The sequence below is a fragment of the Cynocephalus volans genome, chromosome 1 (genome assembly GCF_027409185.1).
Source record: "Cynocephalus volans isolate mCynVol1 chromosome 1, mCynVol1.pri, whole genome shotgun sequence".
Taxonomy (NCBI): domain Eukaryota; kingdom Metazoa; phylum Chordata; class Mammalia; order Dermoptera; family Cynocephalidae; genus Cynocephalus; species Cynocephalus volans.
In genome coordinates, this window is record NC_084460.1 from 300,417,612 (window position 1) to 300,435,458 (window position 17,847).

Genomic DNA, 17,847 nt, shown 5'->3' on the forward strand with positions numbered 1-17,847 from the left:
CAGAAAATAGAAGTGGAAGAAACACTTTTCAATTCATTTTATGAAGCCAGCCCTACCCTGATACCCAAACAAAGAAAAGACATTACAAGGAAAAACATGAAAAGACAAGTAAGCAAAATGAGACACAAAGACTATTAACAAAATATTAGCAAATTTAAATCCAGCAATATATGAAAAATTTAATACAGATGACCCCCAACTTACAATGATTCCACTTACGACTTTTTGACTTCACAATGGATTTATCAGGGTATTAAACACATTTTCAACTATCGATATTTTAAACTTATGATGGCATTATTGCGATGTGACCCCCTTGTAAGTCGAGGAGCATCTGTCTCTCATGCTCAAGTAGGGTTTATCCTCACAGATGCAAGATTGGTTCTATATTTAACAATCAATCAATGTGATTTGCCATATCGACAGACTATAAAAGAGAAAGTAACATGATCAGCACAATAGATGCAGAAAGACTATGCGGCAAAATTCAACACCTGCTCATTATAAGAACTTTCGGAAAACTAAAACCAAAAAGGAACGTTCTCAGTCTGATAAAGAACATTTGTCTAACATCATACTCAATGGCAAAAGACTGAATGCTTTCTCTCTATGACTGAGAAAAAGATGAGGATTTTGCTGTCACCATTTTTTCCCAACATTGTGCTGGAGGTCCTACCCAGTGCAGTAAGACAAGAAAAAAACAACAAAAAGCACACAGATTAGAAATAAAGAAGAAAAACTGTATTCATAGTCAACATAAATGTCTATGTAGAAAATCCCTAAGAATTTACACAAAAGCTCCTAGAACAATTGACTGAGTTTAACATGGTCGCAGGATACAAAGTCACTGTACAAAAAATCAGTTTATTGTCTATATACTATCAACAAACAAGTGAAAATGGAAAAAAAATATATCATTTACAATAGCACCAAACCAAAAAACAAAAAAAGATAAATGCTTACTTGTAAACCTAAAATATATGTGCAGGATGTAAATGCTAAAAGCTATAAAACACTGGTGAAAAAAATCAAATAAAATTTAAATAAATGCAGATACAGCAAGCTCATAAATTCAAAGATATTGTTAATATTTCAACTCTCACCAAATTGATCTATAAATCAATGCAACCCCAATCAAAATACCAGAAGGCACATTTTTGTAGAAATTCAAATTCTAAAACATATATGGAAATGCAAGCAACGTAGAATACTCAAAATATTTTGAAAAAGAAGAGCAAAGTTGGAAGACTCCCACTATTTTACTTCAAGACTTACTATAAAACTACAGAAATCTAGACAGTGTAATATAGATATAAGAACAGACATATCAGTTAATGGAACAGAGTAGATTGTCCAGAAATAGTCTCACACATACATGGGCAATTAATATTTTTTAGCAAATATGCAAAGAAAACTCAATTAGGAAAGGATATTCTTTTCAATAAATGGTGCTGGAACAACTGAACAACAATATACAATAGAAATAAAGCTCAACAGTTAACTCGTTCTGTGCACAAAAATTAACTAGAAATGGATCACACAACTAGATATCAGTGCTAGAGCAATAAAAGCTCAAGAGAGAATATAGCAGATCTTTTTGGCACTGAGTTGGGCAAAGGTTTCTGAGGCATGATACAAAAGGTATATGCCATAAGAGAAAAAGGATAAATCTGACTTTATCAAAATTAAAAACTTTGGCTCTTTTAAAGACATTTTAAGAAAATGCAACGACAAGCTGAAAACAAAATATTTGCAAAATACGTATTAAATAAAGGACTGGTATCCAGAAATCATAAAGAATTTTTACAATTCAATAATGAGACAAATGACCCAATTTAAAATGGGCAAATATTTGAACAGACAGTTTAGCAAAGAAGACATACAAATGGTAAATATTCTTAAGTCTGGGAATTCTTTTAATGCCAAAGAGTAAGAAAACATTCAAAAAATGATTCGGGCATACTGAAAGGACACAGAAACCCATCAGCAGGTGCCCCCAATGACCAAAGCTGGGACCGTGAGAGCAGCGAGATGAGCCGTGACAGCGTGGGATCACAACCCGTGGTGCAGAATAAATATCCCCGAGTGAACAGTGGTGTAAACAAACAAGTGAATAAACAAACAGGGAAGAAGGGAGCTGCTCCTCCTTACAGCAGAATTCTAATGAACAAGTGCAGAATAAATAATAGAAACAGAACATGATGATTAGGCTAACGCCACAATAGTAGCTGAGGCAAGAACCACAAACACATGCTCAAATTGTCGAGTGGAAATATGATGGGATACAGCATATCTGCCTGGTCTCAAAGTGTCTCCCCACAAGACTCTTGTTAATGTAGACAGACGTGCGTGCCTTCCTTACTAAAGGAGAGAGCATGACCTCACGGTGGAGAAACCTGGCCGATGTCGCCTCAACCCCCCCGTGATACACAGACGACCACCATGTACTTCTGACGTGATTCATCACTTCTGTGGTATTCCTACCCAAAATGTATAACCTCAACCTGTTCATGAGAAAATATCAGCATAACTCAGTTTGAGGAACATTCTTTAAAATGACTGACCGGTACTCATCAAAAGTGCTGAAGTCATAAAAGGCAAGGACAGATTGAAGAACTGTCACAGACGGACGAATTAGAGGAGACTTGACAGTTAAATGTGGTATTGAGGTATTTCTGATCCTGGACCAGAAAAATGAAATTAGTGGGAAAAAGGGAGAAATTCCCGTAGATCTGTAGATGAGTTCACTGTATTGTTAACGGTGTTAATTTCCTGGTTTCCATCCCTCTACTTTGGCTTCGTAAGATGAGAGGAAATTGAATGAACATATAGGAACTCTGTGAACTATTTTTGTAACTTTTATGTGAATCTAAAATTATTTCAGAATAAAAATGACATTTGGTAAAAAAGAAAAAGCCAACATTATTAGTTATTAGGAAAATACAAATTAAAACCACGATGAGACACTATGCACCTACTAAAATGGCTAAAATCAGTGAGACAGACGACAGAAGATGCTAATAAAGATGCAGAGACACTGCATTTTTAAATTTCTTTTTATTGTGGTAAAATACACATAACATAAAATTTACCATTAGAGATATTTAGCACATTCACGATGTTGCAAACTCGAAGCAGTATACAGTTCCAGAATATCTTCATCACCCCAAATTGAAATCCCGTACCCACGAAGCAGTCATTCCCTATTACCCTGTTTTAAAATATACCTGGGATTTGTTTTGAGCAGGTATGGTGAGACACACAGACACGAAAGTGACTGTTCTGGAGGAATAAGTTTATACTCATAGATCCCTAGAAACAGGAGGCAAGGCGCCCATGCAGGGTGCACGTGGAAACACCAGGGCCGAGGCAGAAGGAGCGAGGGGAAGCTCGCGCGGGAGCCGTGACTGTGGTTCTCACGGGAAAGGTAGGGCAGGCAGGGCAAGCGGACTGAGCAGGCTTACGACTGGATCATTCCAGCAGGCTCTGGGCTACAGGGTTGGCCCCTGGTTGCCACTGTCTGGCCCTGGGGTGACTTAGGGCAGGGGGGTAGGGTTCCAGACTGCAGGAGCCTGACAAAATGGGGTGGGTGGGGGTGTAGATTAGTTTGAACACCAGAGCGCGCTCTCATGCAAGTTGTTAGCTCTCTCTAGGAATTAGCTAACTCTGGGAGGGGCAGTTCCTCCCTGGGTCTGCAAGGCCCCGAGATGTCAAAACATCATAAAACACAGAAAATAAAAAAACTTGATTAATACACCTCTTCCTCTTAACCCGTGGCAACCACTAATCTGCTTTCCATCTCAGTGGATTTGTCTATTCTGGATATTTCATATAAATACAATGTGGCCTTTTGTTTCTGGCTTCTTTCACTTACATAATGCTTCCAGGTCTGATGATGTTGCAGTATTCCTTTATATGGCTGAATAATATTCCATGGTGTGGTTATACCATGTTTTGTTTATCCATTCGTCTGTCCGTGGGTACTTGGGTGGTTTCCACATTTTGGCAATTGTAAATAATTGCTGCTATAAACATCTGTGTACAAGTGTTTGTTGTACACCTGTTCTTAAATTATTTTGGGTATATACCCCAGTGTAGAAATGCTGGGTCACAGTCATTCTATATTTAACTTAGTGAGGAACTGACAAACTGTCATCCACGGTGGCTGGGCCAGTTTACATTCCCACTAGCAGTGTATGAAGAGTCTAATTTCTCCACATCCTTGCCAACTCTTGTTATTTTATTTATTATAGCCGTCTGCATCTGAATGTTTATACATCGCTGGTAGGAATTCAAAATGGTTCAGCCATTGTGGAAAATAGTTCAGCAGTTTCTTCTGAAGTTAAGCGTTGTTCAATCCCTGTATTGCTAGCAAAAAAAAAAAAAAAAAAAAAAAAAAGAGTTAAACATACACTTACATAGGACCTAGCAGTCCCGCTCCTACAGAGATAAGAGGGGAAGACATACGTCTGAGAGAGATCTGAGAGAGACCAAACATATGTCTCCATAAAGACCTAAATGCAGCTTTATTCAAAACTGAGAATGTCTATCTGCCAATGAATGAATGAACAAACGGTGGTGGGTACATACAATGGAATACCCAGCGATCAAAAGAAATAAGCTGCCGATACACGCCACGACGTGGATGCCTCAGAAGCATTGCTCTGAGTGTGAGAAGGCAGACTCAGAAGGAGCGGTCCCACAGGACTTCACTTTTATGACAGTCTGGGAAAGGCAGAACAAGAACAGAAATTAGATCAGTGGTTACCAGTGGCTGGGGACGGGGAGGCACTTGTCTGCAGTGATGGAATGTTCTCGATTGCGGAGATGCTTCTACATTGGTTAAGATGTACCAGATTTTAAACTTTAAGTGGGTGAATTTTATTGTATGTACACTACGCTTTTTACAAAGGCTTGGTTAGAAATTTCAGAAGGAGAGAACAGACCTAAGGATCCTAGAGATGGGGGGCAGAGAAGTTGTAGGACGGGCAAAGGATATAAAGAAATAATCATGATTTCTAAAAAATGAGTATGTTAATGATAAATAATTAAAAAATGGTTGATTTAAAAGAGACAAGTTGCGTGGGACCCAGGTCTCCAGTCTGTGCTTGAGATGGACCTGCTTTCCTGCTTCTGCACGTGCCGGCCGAGGATCTCACGGTGAGTGTCTCGAGCCACACAGCAGGAGAGCTGCAGCAAGAGTGAACGTGGGGAAACTGAGCCCGCTGCTCACTGACGTCAGCAGCAAGGACTCACAAGGCTGCTCGTCGTTAGCAGAGGTCATCAGCCCTTCATCTCCTCCTCCTCCTTGGTCCTCTTCATCGAATCGGCCATTTAAAAAAGTTTGAAAATGAAGAAAATATCTAGTTATCTGAAAATCCCCATTACTTGCATTGTTATTGATTATATACCAAAATATCACTCATATAATCACTCATGTAATTCCTAGAAGGAAATAAAATATTCTGGATTCCTTGCACAAATCATTAAAAAAATAAAAAATAAAAAATAAAAAATGAGTGCAAACGTGTTCTTTCTTGTAAATTTTCAGTCTCCATACTGCTGTGTGTGTATCCAGCCAACGGAAGGAGCGACTACGACAAGCTGTCCGGGCACAGGTGAGCTGGATTAGGGGTGTAGGAGCGGTACCCACAGACAGCCCTAAAGACAGAACACATTTGCACACAACGTACACCCGTGTGGCCCTGGGACATAAGGTAACATTCTCATCCTTTGATCCTGGTGTTCGTGAATTTTTCATTGGGGGGGAAACGTATCTGTCAAAAAAATAAAATTAAAATATACAAGTAAATGTTACAATCAAAAATAAGAAAAAGTAAAATGAAGCTAGTTTCACTTTATTCTCAGAGTTCAGCCAGCATCTCCTGGGCCATGAGGCGTGAGGGTGTTTTTGAAGAGGAGGAAGGAAAGTCATCCGGGAGTGAAAGAGGAAAGTCAGAATCAGAGGAAGAGGAGGCTGAAGAGGGCAGCTGTCACCCCACGGAGGGGCCTCCAGGCTCATCCACGGGGAGGGCCGTGTCTGCTCCTGGGCTCTTGTGTAGTCGTCTTCCCTGGCAGGAGAAAAAGAAATAAAGTGGGAAATGGAGTTGAGCGAAATAACTAAAAACCTTTAAAAAATAAATAGCCCGGAGAAGTCCCATATCGCCCCACGTCCCTGCACAAACACACACACGTGCACACACACGCACTTTCTTCTTTAGACGAGGACGTCCCCTGCTCTCTCTCTCCCGGTCACTTGGGAGAGGCCTGCAGCCCACTCCCAATTGCTCTGGTGACCTCCATAAAAGAGAAATTCGCCATACACCCAGAAGTGCTCCCCCACAATACTTCTTTGATGTGTTTTTATATTCAAGATATAATCAAGAGTTTTAACACACAAGTTTAACTCCAAGTTTATTGCTTAGTACATGTTAGGTCGAACCTGTGTGTTTATTTAGATGAGTATTCCAGACTTTTTAAGTCAAATTTTCAACTCATGAATTTAAAGTTTTCTAAAGAACATTTTGAAACTTGTATAAAGTTTTAATTTAAGATCTGCTAAAGCTCAAAAGCGTCACGAGGAAGAGAGACCATAATTTCTAATTATGATGTATTGGGGACAATAAATTCACATGACCTTTTCGGGAAAGTTTATGACCAGCCCCAACAGGGCAGGGACTTTATGGGGGGCTGGGGCACGTGTGGCCACCAAGGGCCCCCTGCACATTGTTTGGACAGAGTAAAGAAAATCACACTCCCGTGTCTCGGCAGTTCCCGCTTTTTCTAAAACACTGTCAAACATTAGAGTGTGACATGAAGCTTGAGTCCCCAAACTGGATTTCAGTTTCTGAAAACAGAACCAAGACGTTGTCATGTTGAGCAAACCCTAGAGATCCATCAGTCCAACCTGTTGTTTCCCAGAGAGAAAATGAATCCCACGGTGGGGAAGGGACTAACCCAAGGTTGTCCTTGATCCAGTGACGGAAAATAGACGAATCCTCACCCTTTCTTATCAAGTCGTACGTCAAGGCCCGTGAGAGTTGATGAGAAAATGGCTCGCGCTGTAGAAGCGTTCCAGACCGCTCTCCAACCACGGCCGATTTTGAGGTTCTCGTCAAGTGCTGTTCTAGGAGTGGCGGGTTTAATTGAGCTTAACTTTAACTTGTGAATCAGGAAACCTCGTTTCCTCTCCCCCCAACACATAAATGCAACTTCTGGTTACCCACATGGAAGCCGCTTGTCCATCGTTAACGTGATGTGGATAGATATTTGCTCACGTAGTTCCTTTTGGGTCTCACTGGCCCGTGCTGTCTGTTTTCATCTCCAGGTCTGTCATTCTCATCTCGTGTCCTCTCTCCCCCTCCCCCAGCCCCCTACTCATGTAACTTCCTCAGACTTTCCAATGAGAACTGCTAGTGCGGTTACACTCTAGTAAAAACAGGCAGTTTATTGTACAAGTGTGGGAAGAAGTTAATTGAACAAGCAAATTATTAACACAGTGCCTTTAATTAATTATCACTTACTGTGTGTTTAGTGCTGTGCTGGGAAGTGGGATAGGAGCCGCAGAGGCAGCTATTTCACAACACAGCATGTTGAGGATGTGGTGGTTTTGAACCCATGCTGGGGAGAAGACTGAGTGGGGGCTGGGCGGTCCCAAGGTCTGGGGTGCTGGGAAAGACTCTGGCAAAGGGCGAGTGCGTCTGTCAGGCAGAGGAGGGAAGAAAAACCTTTGGAGGAGAGCTGAGGATTTGTCGAGACCCAGAGGTATGAAAGACGCATTTGTGTCCCTGCAGCAGGAGGTGCCTGTGGCTGGGAGCTCAGGGGCTCAGTGGGCAGCACTCTCTTGGTTAGAGGTGATAGAAATGCAACCCAAGCCTACTTAACACAGCAGCAATTTATTGGCTTGGTACTTGGAAAGTTCAGGCTTGGGCTGGCTTCAGGCACAGCTGGATCCAGGCGTTTCAGTGATGTTATAGCCCTCTTCTCCCTCTCCATGCTTCCGTTCTGCTTCCCTCTGTGTGTAGGCCCTGCTCCCTCTTGTGCATGAGGATAAGAGGCATGACACTCCAGGCTCACCTCCTCCAGGACAGCAACAGTAATTGAATGCAGTTTTCCCCTCTTGCTCCAGAGCAGTTGAGTAGGGACTCTGGCTGGCTTGACTTAGCTATGAGGCAGGGGACTGATCCACCAGCTGGTGTGTGCTTGCTGCCATGGTGGGTGGGACAGTGGCAGGCTGGTGCCCTGAGAGTGGGGAGGTCCCTACTGGAAGAGACACCAGTGGATAACAAGGCATGTCCACTGGGGGGTGTGGGTGGCACCACAGAGGAGGCTGGGGCCAGGCTCCCATGGGTTGCATAGACCAGCTGTGGAGTTTGGATTTCCTTCTGGAGGCGATGGGAACCGAAGGACAGTTCTAAGGAAAGAAGTGGTGACTGCACTTGACATTGGGAGCTGTTGGAAGATGGCAGCCAGCCAGGAGTCTGTCACAGAAGCCCAGCCAGCCAATGAGTGGCAGCATGTATGTGTGTGCATTGAGAAAATAAGTGTGTGTAAATGTGTGTGCAAGTTTGAGCATGTGGTGTGTGTGGGTATCAGTGTGTATAAGTGTGTGTGAATGTGTGTACATGTTTGTATATGTGGTGTGTATAAGTGTGAGTGTGTGTGTGTATGTAAGTGTGAGAGTATGTGATGTGCGTGGGCATGAGTGTATATAAGTGTAAATGTGTATGTGTGCGAATGTGTGTTCATGTTTGCACGTGTGGTGTGTGTTGGTATGTGTGTATAAGTGTGTCTGCGTGTGGTGTGTGGGTATGAGTGTGTATAAGTGTGAGTGTGTGTGTAATTGTGTGTGCACGTGTGTGGAGGGGATGCGGGAGGGAGTGTTCTGGGGGAGGAGTTGAGGCAGTAGTCTCGGGATTCAGCTTCTCTTAGCGTGACCGAGTCCCCTGGAGGTAGCTTGGAGTTAACTAGGGAGGTCACATTGACCCATCCCCTCTTGCTGGAGAAGGCAGGTGCTTGGAGGAGAATCAATGTGCTCTAGCCGACAGTCTACCAACCACACATCTGTGACTGAGGCCATCTCAGTCTGGAGCACGAGATGATCCCAAGCACATGGGTGACACCAGGCAGGACTGCCAAAAAGCCCACCCAGCCGAGCACGAGCCAAGCTGCTGGCTTACAAAACTGTGGGCAAATAAAACAGTTGGTGTTTTCAGCCACTAAATTAGAGGGTGGTTTGTTATGTGGCAACAGATGCCCGAGACAGACTTGAGGGATGTGAAGAAGTCAACCATGTGGCTCTCGGGGACAGAGCCATCGCACAGGAGATTAGAGCGGTCATGGGGCACTATCACTGCCGGGTTGGGTGGGCCTTACGGATCATGATGAAGGTGGGCTTTTATGCAAAGTGAAATGAGCCCTTGGCGGGAACCAAGCAGAGGAGGGCTGAGATCTGATTGCATCTCCGTGACACCAGTTAACCTGGATTTCCTGGAACTTGGCTGCCAGAGCCGGGCCGATGCTTTGACAAGAACACTTCACAGGTGGTGCTGGGTCCTGCCAGCAGAGAGCAGCCTCTCTGAGACGTTAGCATGGACGTTCTTTCCTCGTGGGTTTGCAAAAGGTGACGTTGTGACTCTGACTCTACCCAGCTGCATATCTGGCTGTCTGGAGCACTTCCACAGAGCGAGCTATTTTCTCATCAAGTCTTATGTGCCTTTGAGGTACAACTTGATAAGAAAGACCATTTACACGATTGATGCTTTTCCTTTATTTACCAACTTTTGGAATCATGAGTCAATATCGTAGCATCAGCCAAAGGTTACCACTAAATATTTTATTTGATTCACTTTGTGAACTTACACACTTTTACCACATTTGGTGTGTTTCCATCCATCGCAGTTCTTCTTACCGATGCCCGTCTTGCCCCATCCATGGCCTGCGGAAGCATTTCTAGGTTCATTCCTGAGTCCTTTTGTCATGACCCCTGCAGTCACTGACAGCTTCCTTGCTTTCTGGTATAATAAGACGTTCCAGGATTCTCTTGTGTGTGTTTGTCCCAGACTTGAAGTCGGTCACTTCTTCAAGGAGAGACCGAGCTTTGGACTCAGCAGCGCTCACTGCTGCAGGGTAGGTCGATGTTTCTAAGTCTGTTCTCCAGCGGTCGGAACCAGGAAACACACTGTTTAAGAGCAAATACATCATGAGTCCAGAGCTGGTATTTCCAACAGAAGTCGAATTACGTGCTTTTACTTAACCTCATTCATGTTACGTTTGTATCTCTTTTCTTTGAGGCTGGAAGTCTTGATTCCCCAAAGACACGAACGTAATTGCTCATTGGGTTTATCTAACAATATAGATTCAGAATGAAAAGAGCAATAACATTGCTAGAAATGCGTATACTGATAAGTTGAAGTCTTTCCTGCAGTTTTTGGGGGTTTTTTTGCCTTTAGAATATATCCTACTTAGGACGTACCAGTATGGTCAGATCATACTGTTGAAGAGCTCTCCTAAATCATTCCTGTCTGCATGACTGAGCCACCGTGTAATACAAAATTAGGTACATTAGTTTGATTTTGCTTCTGGCTTTTTAGGGATTTCTATTTTTTTTCATTTTTATTTAATTTTTTATAATTATGCAAAACTTTTATACGATTCCAAAGTCAGATCTACAAAGGAAGGTTTATTCAGGGGAGTCTGGCTCCCATCCCAGCCCCTACACTCAGTTCTCTCTCTCATTCTGTTTAGGTCTTGTTTGATCTTTCCATTGTTATTTTTTAATTGAAATTTGGTATATATTCCAAGTTAAAAAAAAGTCATGAATTTGTTGCAAGAACAACTTTGATTAGATCTTAAAGGCATTCATAAATGTGTGCCAAAGGCGAATGTTAGTTCCACATTACAAGCGGATGTTTGTGATGTCAAGAAATCAATACCACGGGGGGAAAGGGGGTGGACAGCCCAAGTGTCCAGCTTCCAAACCACAGTCTGGAAGTGTAGGTGTCCCCGACAGGGTTCTGTTACAGAGAACAGGGCCCACACTGGCTAGTTTAAGCAGGAAACAAGGTATTAGAGGCTATGAGAGAATCATTTGTGGAGCTGAATAAACAGGCTCTAGGTTGAGCTTTAGAGACTGACTTCCAAATCACACTGCAGACCTGCAGCGGCTGCCTCATGGCATCAGGAAAACAGTGATTCCAGAATCACCCTGGAATCAAGGAGCTGCCGCTACTGTTCCTGCCAGTTCCCAAGCCATGTCGCTCCTACTGCTTTGCTCTCCAGAATACAATGCCTTGGTGTGACTTGGCACCGTGCTGCCAAGAAACCAAACATCTCTGCCCTGGGCAGACCAAAGAAGTGCAGAGTGTCTGCCGGTTTCCCTTCCATGTTCCTGCAAGTGCATCTCACAGACCAGGGCTGCCAGGGTCCAAGGAAGCTCATTTTTACCCTCTTATCTGCTGCAATTCAGGAAGACAGAGTAGAGGAAGGACGGGAAGGAAGGTGGGGACCCATCCACCATATGCATAGAAAGGAAAGATGGTATCAGACATCGTTGCTGCGGCAACGTTAAACACACCACTAAAATGAAGTCATGGCACATGCCCTCCTGAGCAATTTTTTGAGGTGAAGTTTTTAAAAGAGATTTTTAAAGGGTCAATCTTGCCTTTACGTGATGTGTGCCTTGGACAATAGGTTCCAGTCCTCTGTAAGTACGACTCCATCCTACCGACGTTAGTGCTGTAATTTATGCAGATCGTTGGCTCTTGGGCTTGACTTCCAGCAAGTGCTATGATGCCCATCACCAAGAATACACTGTATTTTACTGCAAGATTTGAGAAGCATCTTCATTCTTAAATCCTGGGTTTTAGGACTGAAAAAATGCCTTTTTCAGGCCCCACCCCCGCCAGCTGCTGTGTCACACTGGGGAATGTGCTAGATGATTGACTCTCTACTGGGAGGAGGTATAACTCATTGCTAAAAATAAAGCCAACAATCTATAGCCCAGGAGTATTTTTTTTCCCCTAAAACATGCTTCTAATATCCAGCAAAGCGATGCCAAAGACCTCTACAATTTGCACAGAATTGCCAAAACTCTGTCACATAATTCTCAAAAGCCCACCTCTGGAATTTGTGGCTCCTGAACATAATGAGCCACATTCACTGTCACCTTGATCTAAGATCAAACAATTAAAAATGAAGAAACCAAAACTATCTCGATAGGAAAGTGTCAGCGGAGTGCTGCGTTAGCATAGGATCACTTCCACAAATAATAACAATTCAGAAAAATGCACTTTGTAAATAGTAAAGTGCTGTTTGACTGATAGATGTTACCAATCTCTTGATAAGTGTCACTGATTCATTAATCTGTTGGATTGACTCTGTCTCACACAGATATAGGCTTCTTCTGTCATCTGCTCAAGTTATAATTCGCTAAATTCCAGTTGAGATAACAACCCACCAAATCATTAGGGAATGTATACTGGAGGCTTTTAAAATACCTGATTTCTGTCTCTCAGCTCCATCAAGAACTTCACGGAGTTAAACCATGACGGGGTCTGCTGGTTAGCACAGGTGGGTTCACCTGTGCGGGCATTTTCACAAAAAGCAGCAGCAAAAGTATTTAAATGTATAAATGTTTTGCTTTATACAGCAATATAGAGGGTTTGTCAAAAATTGCTCAGATCTGAGCATGTACACATTTTATTATCTCCATAAAGCCCAGGAGCTGTATAACTGTGTTCTATCACTGAGGACTGTCAGTGACAATTCCAACAGTGTCACATTCTACTGCAGCAAGATTAATGTCAAGCTAACAGCCATCAAATTTGCTGTGAAAACATATCAACTTCTCTTACTCGCTGCCCTAAGGAAAATGTGAAATAGAAGAATCTTTCAGAAGAGCAGGTAGTTTTTTTTTAAAAACAAAGTCACATAAAAGAAAACCTACTTTTTTACATATATGAAAAGAAGCATTGACATGATTTCCCATACTCAGTAAAGAATTAATATACCAAGGATTATATTAACTTCTGTGAATCCTATTGCACGGTATTTAACACAAGTCTGAGTGAGCCTGGGTGGTCCTGCAATGGATATTCACACACAAATACTCTTCTTTGTTTACGTTATTAGTAAATTGGTTTCATTAGTCTTACCACGGACTTGATTTCTAAAAGAAAAAAATTGAAAATATATCAGTACCCTGAGTGTTGTTTCCTGAATTGATTATTTTTTCATTTGGATTCTCATTCAGCCAACCTAAAAAGAGAGAGAGAGAGAGGGAGAAATGCTGACTGCCACTTCCCCACCAACCTGCTGGTGACATTGGGAATACGTCACTGTGCCTTATTTTAACCTACTTATGAAGGCAGGTCACTGCCCAGGTGAGGATTCTGGGGAGTGGACAATATGGCATGAAAAAGGCATCTCAAATTCCCTCAGCAACATTTTCCTCCAGCAGTCACGAGTATCACAGACTCTACTAGTTTAGTTTGTTGTTGTAAAGTATTTTAAAATAGAAGAGCTAAGACACTGAAGTGTCTCCAGACTGTTGAACTGAGCTGCTGGTTGTGAAGGTCACAAAGTGTCCCTGGGGGTCTCCGCAGGCAGAGAGGGGCCTACCCCCTGAGGGTGAGCTCCCCTTTCCGACGCGGCCCCTGGTGCCTCTGCTCCTCGGGCTGAGCCGAGCCCAGGGCTGCTCAGGACCTAACCAGGCTTCTCAGCTGAGCTGTTTTCCTTTCACACTAAGCTAAGAACTCTCCCTGGTGCGGAAAGGGGAGAGAGGGACAGAGAGAGAAGTGGACAGAGAAAGGGACAAAGAGAGAGACGCAGCCCCCGAGGATAAGGCAGAGGAGGCCTGCGCGGCCAGGAGGCAGGCCCCTCTCCGGGCTTGGAAAGGGGGCGATGTCACCGGGCTCAGCTAAACCGCGCAGGAAGCGAGGGTCTGGGTCCCGGGCTCCCCAGCTGGAGCGGGGCTCGCACGCAGGGCTCGGAGAAGCGCTGCAAATCCGCGCTGAGCGGAGCGGACAGTGACGGGCCAGCCTGGGAAGGGGCAGCGCCGACGGGAGGGCCGCGACCGGCTGCTCTGTCCTTCGTTCCTTTAACTTTTGTTTGAGCGTTTTAAAGAAACGGCTGTAAAAAGCGGGTTTGCTGCCCCGGACAAACCGTGGGACCTCCGGAGTGGAGGAAGGAGGGAGGCCGCGCCGGGCGGCGCTGCGCGCGGGGCTCTGGGGGACCCTCCCGTCATGGGGCCGCGAGCAGCCACGTGTGCCAGGGCCCGGGGAAAACCTCCCCCGGGCCGGCCGGCCGAGGAGCAGCGCGGGCCGAGCGCTCCGCTGGCCCCGGGTTCAACTTCCACACGAGGGCCCGGCGCGCCCTCGCTCCCGCGGCTGGCCCGACAGCCCGGCCCAGCGCCGGCCCCGCGGAGCCCGGGTCACCCGGGAACAGTTCAAAGGCGTCAGGGCCGTGGGCCGCGTGCAGGCCCGGAGCCGGCGCGGCCTGCGGACAAAGAGCCCCGAGCCAGTGCACGGCGCCCGCGGCCGGGGTCCGCGCTGTCGCCCACCGAGGCCGCCCAGGCTCCCGCCGCCCTCCGCCCTCCTGCCCGGGCGGCCCCGCTCTGCTCCGCGACCGCCCTGCGTCCACGGCCGCGCGGGCCGGGCACCGGGCACCGGGCGCTCCCGCAGAGGCTCGCGGTGGCGCTGAGCTTCGGAGCGCTCGGAGGGAGGGTCGGGAAGGGCGTCGGAGCCGGGGCTCCCCGGCACGTCGCGGTGACAGACGCCGCCCGACGCGTGGCTGGCCCGGTCGGGCGGCGCGCCCGTGGGAAGGGCGTCCCCGGGGGCCCCCGAGGGTCCGCACGGCAGCGGCCGGGGCGCCGGCAGCCCTGCCCCGCGGTGCCGCCGCCCCAGGCCCGAGCGCGCGGGCGGCGGCGCGGACTCCCCGGAGGCTCCAGGCGGCGTCCGCCCCTCCGGGGAGCGCCTCTGGGGTCCGACCCGCCGCCCGCGCGCTCGCGCTCGGGCAGAGACCCCCGCGGCCCGGCGGCGCCGGTCTCCGAGCGAGGGCGCAGACAAAGCCCGGCCCGGCTGCGCGCCCGGGGACCGGCCTCCGGGGCGCCCGCCGCGGCCCGGGCCCGAGGCGGAGGCAAAACTGAAAGCGCCGCGCCGGGGGGCGGGGGCGGCCGGCGACGGCCCCGAGCTCGCCCTGCCCCCGGCCGCCGCGGGCCAATCAGCGCGCCGCCCTCGCTCCCGGCCGCTATTTAGCAGCCCAGCCCGGCTAGAGTTTCCAAAAAAGTGAGCATAACTTCCTCCGCCGGGGACCTCGGATGCGCGCGAGCCGGCCCTGAAGCCGGAGCCTCGCGGGCGGCTCGGCCAGCGGCGCGCGCTCGGCGCCCCGGCGCCCCCAGCCCCACGCGCGCCGGGCGGGCGCCATGGAGGACGGCTCCAGCTCGCCCGTGTCCCCCGTGGACAGCCTGGGCACCAGCGAGGAGGAGCTCGAGCGGCAGCCCAAGCGCTTCGGCCGGAAGCGGCGCTCCAGCAAGAAGTCGAGCGAAGATGGCAGCCCGACCCCGGGCAAGCGCGGCAAGAAGGGCAGCCCGAGCGCGCAGTCCTTCGAGGAGCTGCAGAGCCAGCGCATCCTGGCCAACGTGCGCGAGCGCCAGCGCACGCAGTCGCTCAACGAGGCCTTCGCGGCGCTGCGCAAGATCATCCCCACGCTGCCCTCGGACAAGCTCAGCAAGATCCAGACGCTCAAGCTGGCCGCCAGGTACATAGACTTCCTCTACCAGGTCCTGCAGAGCGACGAGATGGACAGTAAGGTGACCAGCTGCAGCTACGTGGCCCACGAGCGCCTCAGCTACGCCTTCTCCGTGTGGCGCATGGAGGGCGCGTGGTCCATGTCCGCCTCCCACTAGCGCCGCGCCGCCACCTCCGGACCCGCGCGCCACGGTAGGTGCGACCGCGCGACGCCGCCCCGCGCGGCGGGGACCGGGCGGCCGGGCCCGCGCATCCCTCCTGGGGGACGCCCCCGAGCCGCGGCTCCTGGCAGCAGAGGGGGACATCCCCTGAGGCCTTTTGCCAGTTTCCTCGCAGGGTGTCAGGTGGGGACCGGCAGACCTGTGACTCCCAGCAGGAGTCACCCACTGACACCCACGGTCTCGTCTTCCACTCTCGGTGGTGTGTGGGTGTCTGTGGGTGACTGCGGGCACTGGGGATCGAAGAACCTCGTGCAGGTGGCCAGGGGCAGCGAGATGGGGACCCGCTGCTTTTTGCGCCCCTCGGCTGTGCCCCTTCTCCCGGGGACAGGCAGAGCGCGCTCGTCTTAGGACACTCAGGTCTCGCCGCTGCTGCTGCGGGGAGTTCCGGCCTCGGCTGCCCGGCCCTCGGCGCCCCGGCCAGCCCATTGCGCGCAGAGGTGCGGGCCGGCGGCGCCCGGGTTTGCCTGGAGAGGGTGGCAGGACTAGGGCCCTGCGCTGGCGGCTCTGGGGCCGGAGCGCGGGAGACGGGCTGGAGCCGAGGGGGACACCGGAGCGCCGAGGCTGGGGGGCCGGGGCTGGGGGTGTAGACAGCCGCTTGGAGCGCCCTCAGGCAGGTGGAGCCGACCCAGGAGCTGGGAGCTCCCGGTGCAGCCTTGAACCTGGAGATCCTGGAGGGGTCCAGGCTGGGAAACAGGTCGGGAGAAGGGGAGGCGGCGGCGCCCGGTGCCGCGCGGGGAGAAGGCACAGGGACCCAGCTGGCAGCAGCACTCGAGGTTCTGGTTTCCTCTCAAGAGCGCCGGGGCGTCCTGCGCCGGCTGCTTCCCCCGGGCTCCGTCCAAGTCCCTTTCAACAAGCTCTACCCGCGGAGGCGCCGTGCTCTGCAGTGGGCACCCCTCTTCCAAGGGCATCCCGGGCAATGCAAGGCCCCAGACTCGTTCTTGCGGGGGTAACGTTGAAAGTCCTTCCTGCTGAATGTGCTTTAGTTTCTCACACATCTTGCGATTCACGCAGAAGGAGTTTAGATTAATCCAGAGGCGTGGACGTCCGTTCTCCCAAACATCTACTTCTTTTTTATGTGGTTCTCTAATATTGTGAGTGTCGTTGCTGTGGTTACGAAAGGCTGATCTACCACAGGTGGGTTTTCTTTCTTCCTTTCCCCTTTTCAGGTTTTATTTGTGCGTCGCTGGAAATTCTTTTGATAAAATTAGCACCCCCGGATAATGACCGTTTTATAGTTTTTTAAAAAAGGACTTTTAGCAGAGAATAACTTGTGAGAATCTTCCTCTGTCTTTGTCTAAAACAGATGGGAAGTGTCCGTATCACATATTTCTCTAGGAAAGAAAGTTTGGATAGGCTGAGTACTGAATGCTACGGTGGGACAATATATTAATTCTGGTTTTTGCCGCCTAAATTATGAGCTTCCACGAGTTATTTCCACTTACCCTTTACACCACCCATCGTTTACAGCACAAGCGAAATAACAACACACAGATGAGCAATGTCGTCTTTTTAAAACACACACACATAGCTCTGTTTAAGGAAAATGTCAGCGGAGTTATCATGAAGGCTGCCCTCCAGAAGGGCAATTATTGAAAACAAATACCAGGAGATATTGCCCCGATGCAAGGATTTAGTAGGAACGCTTCAAATTCATTTAAAAATAATGGCACTCTCTAAAACTTGGAGAATCAGACATTGGTCACAATTAAAGATTATGTAAAAATAAAACACAATACAGCACTTGTAATAAATAAAGGAAAATGTTGAGGGTTTTTTGGGAAAAAAATCTTAAAAATATGGTAAGTAATACAGTTGGAGAGCAAATAATCTACATTATTTTTATTTTCATCTGCTTTACTATAACTGGCAGGTTCAGATAG

The 17,847-nt window shown here is 48.1% G+C and overlaps 1 protein-coding gene across 1 annotated transcript; it reads left to right on the top strand.

Annotated features, from left to right (window-relative positions):
• The first annotated feature begins 15,421 nt into the window (after positions 1-15,421).
• TWIST2 (twist family bHLH transcription factor 2) lies at positions 15,422-15,904 on the top strand. Its single transcript, XM_063080840.1, has one exon. It carries the CDS (start codon positions 15,422-15,424, stop codon positions 15,902-15,904), a length of 483 nt encoding a protein of 160 aa, XP_062936910.1.
• Positions 15,905-17,847: the final 1,943 nt, after the last annotated feature.

Coding starts and splice junctions, on each gene's coding strand:
- TWIST2 (XM_063080840.1), top strand. CDS start 15,422: ATGGAGGACGGCTCCAGCTCGCCCGTGTCCCCCGTGGACAGCCTGGGC.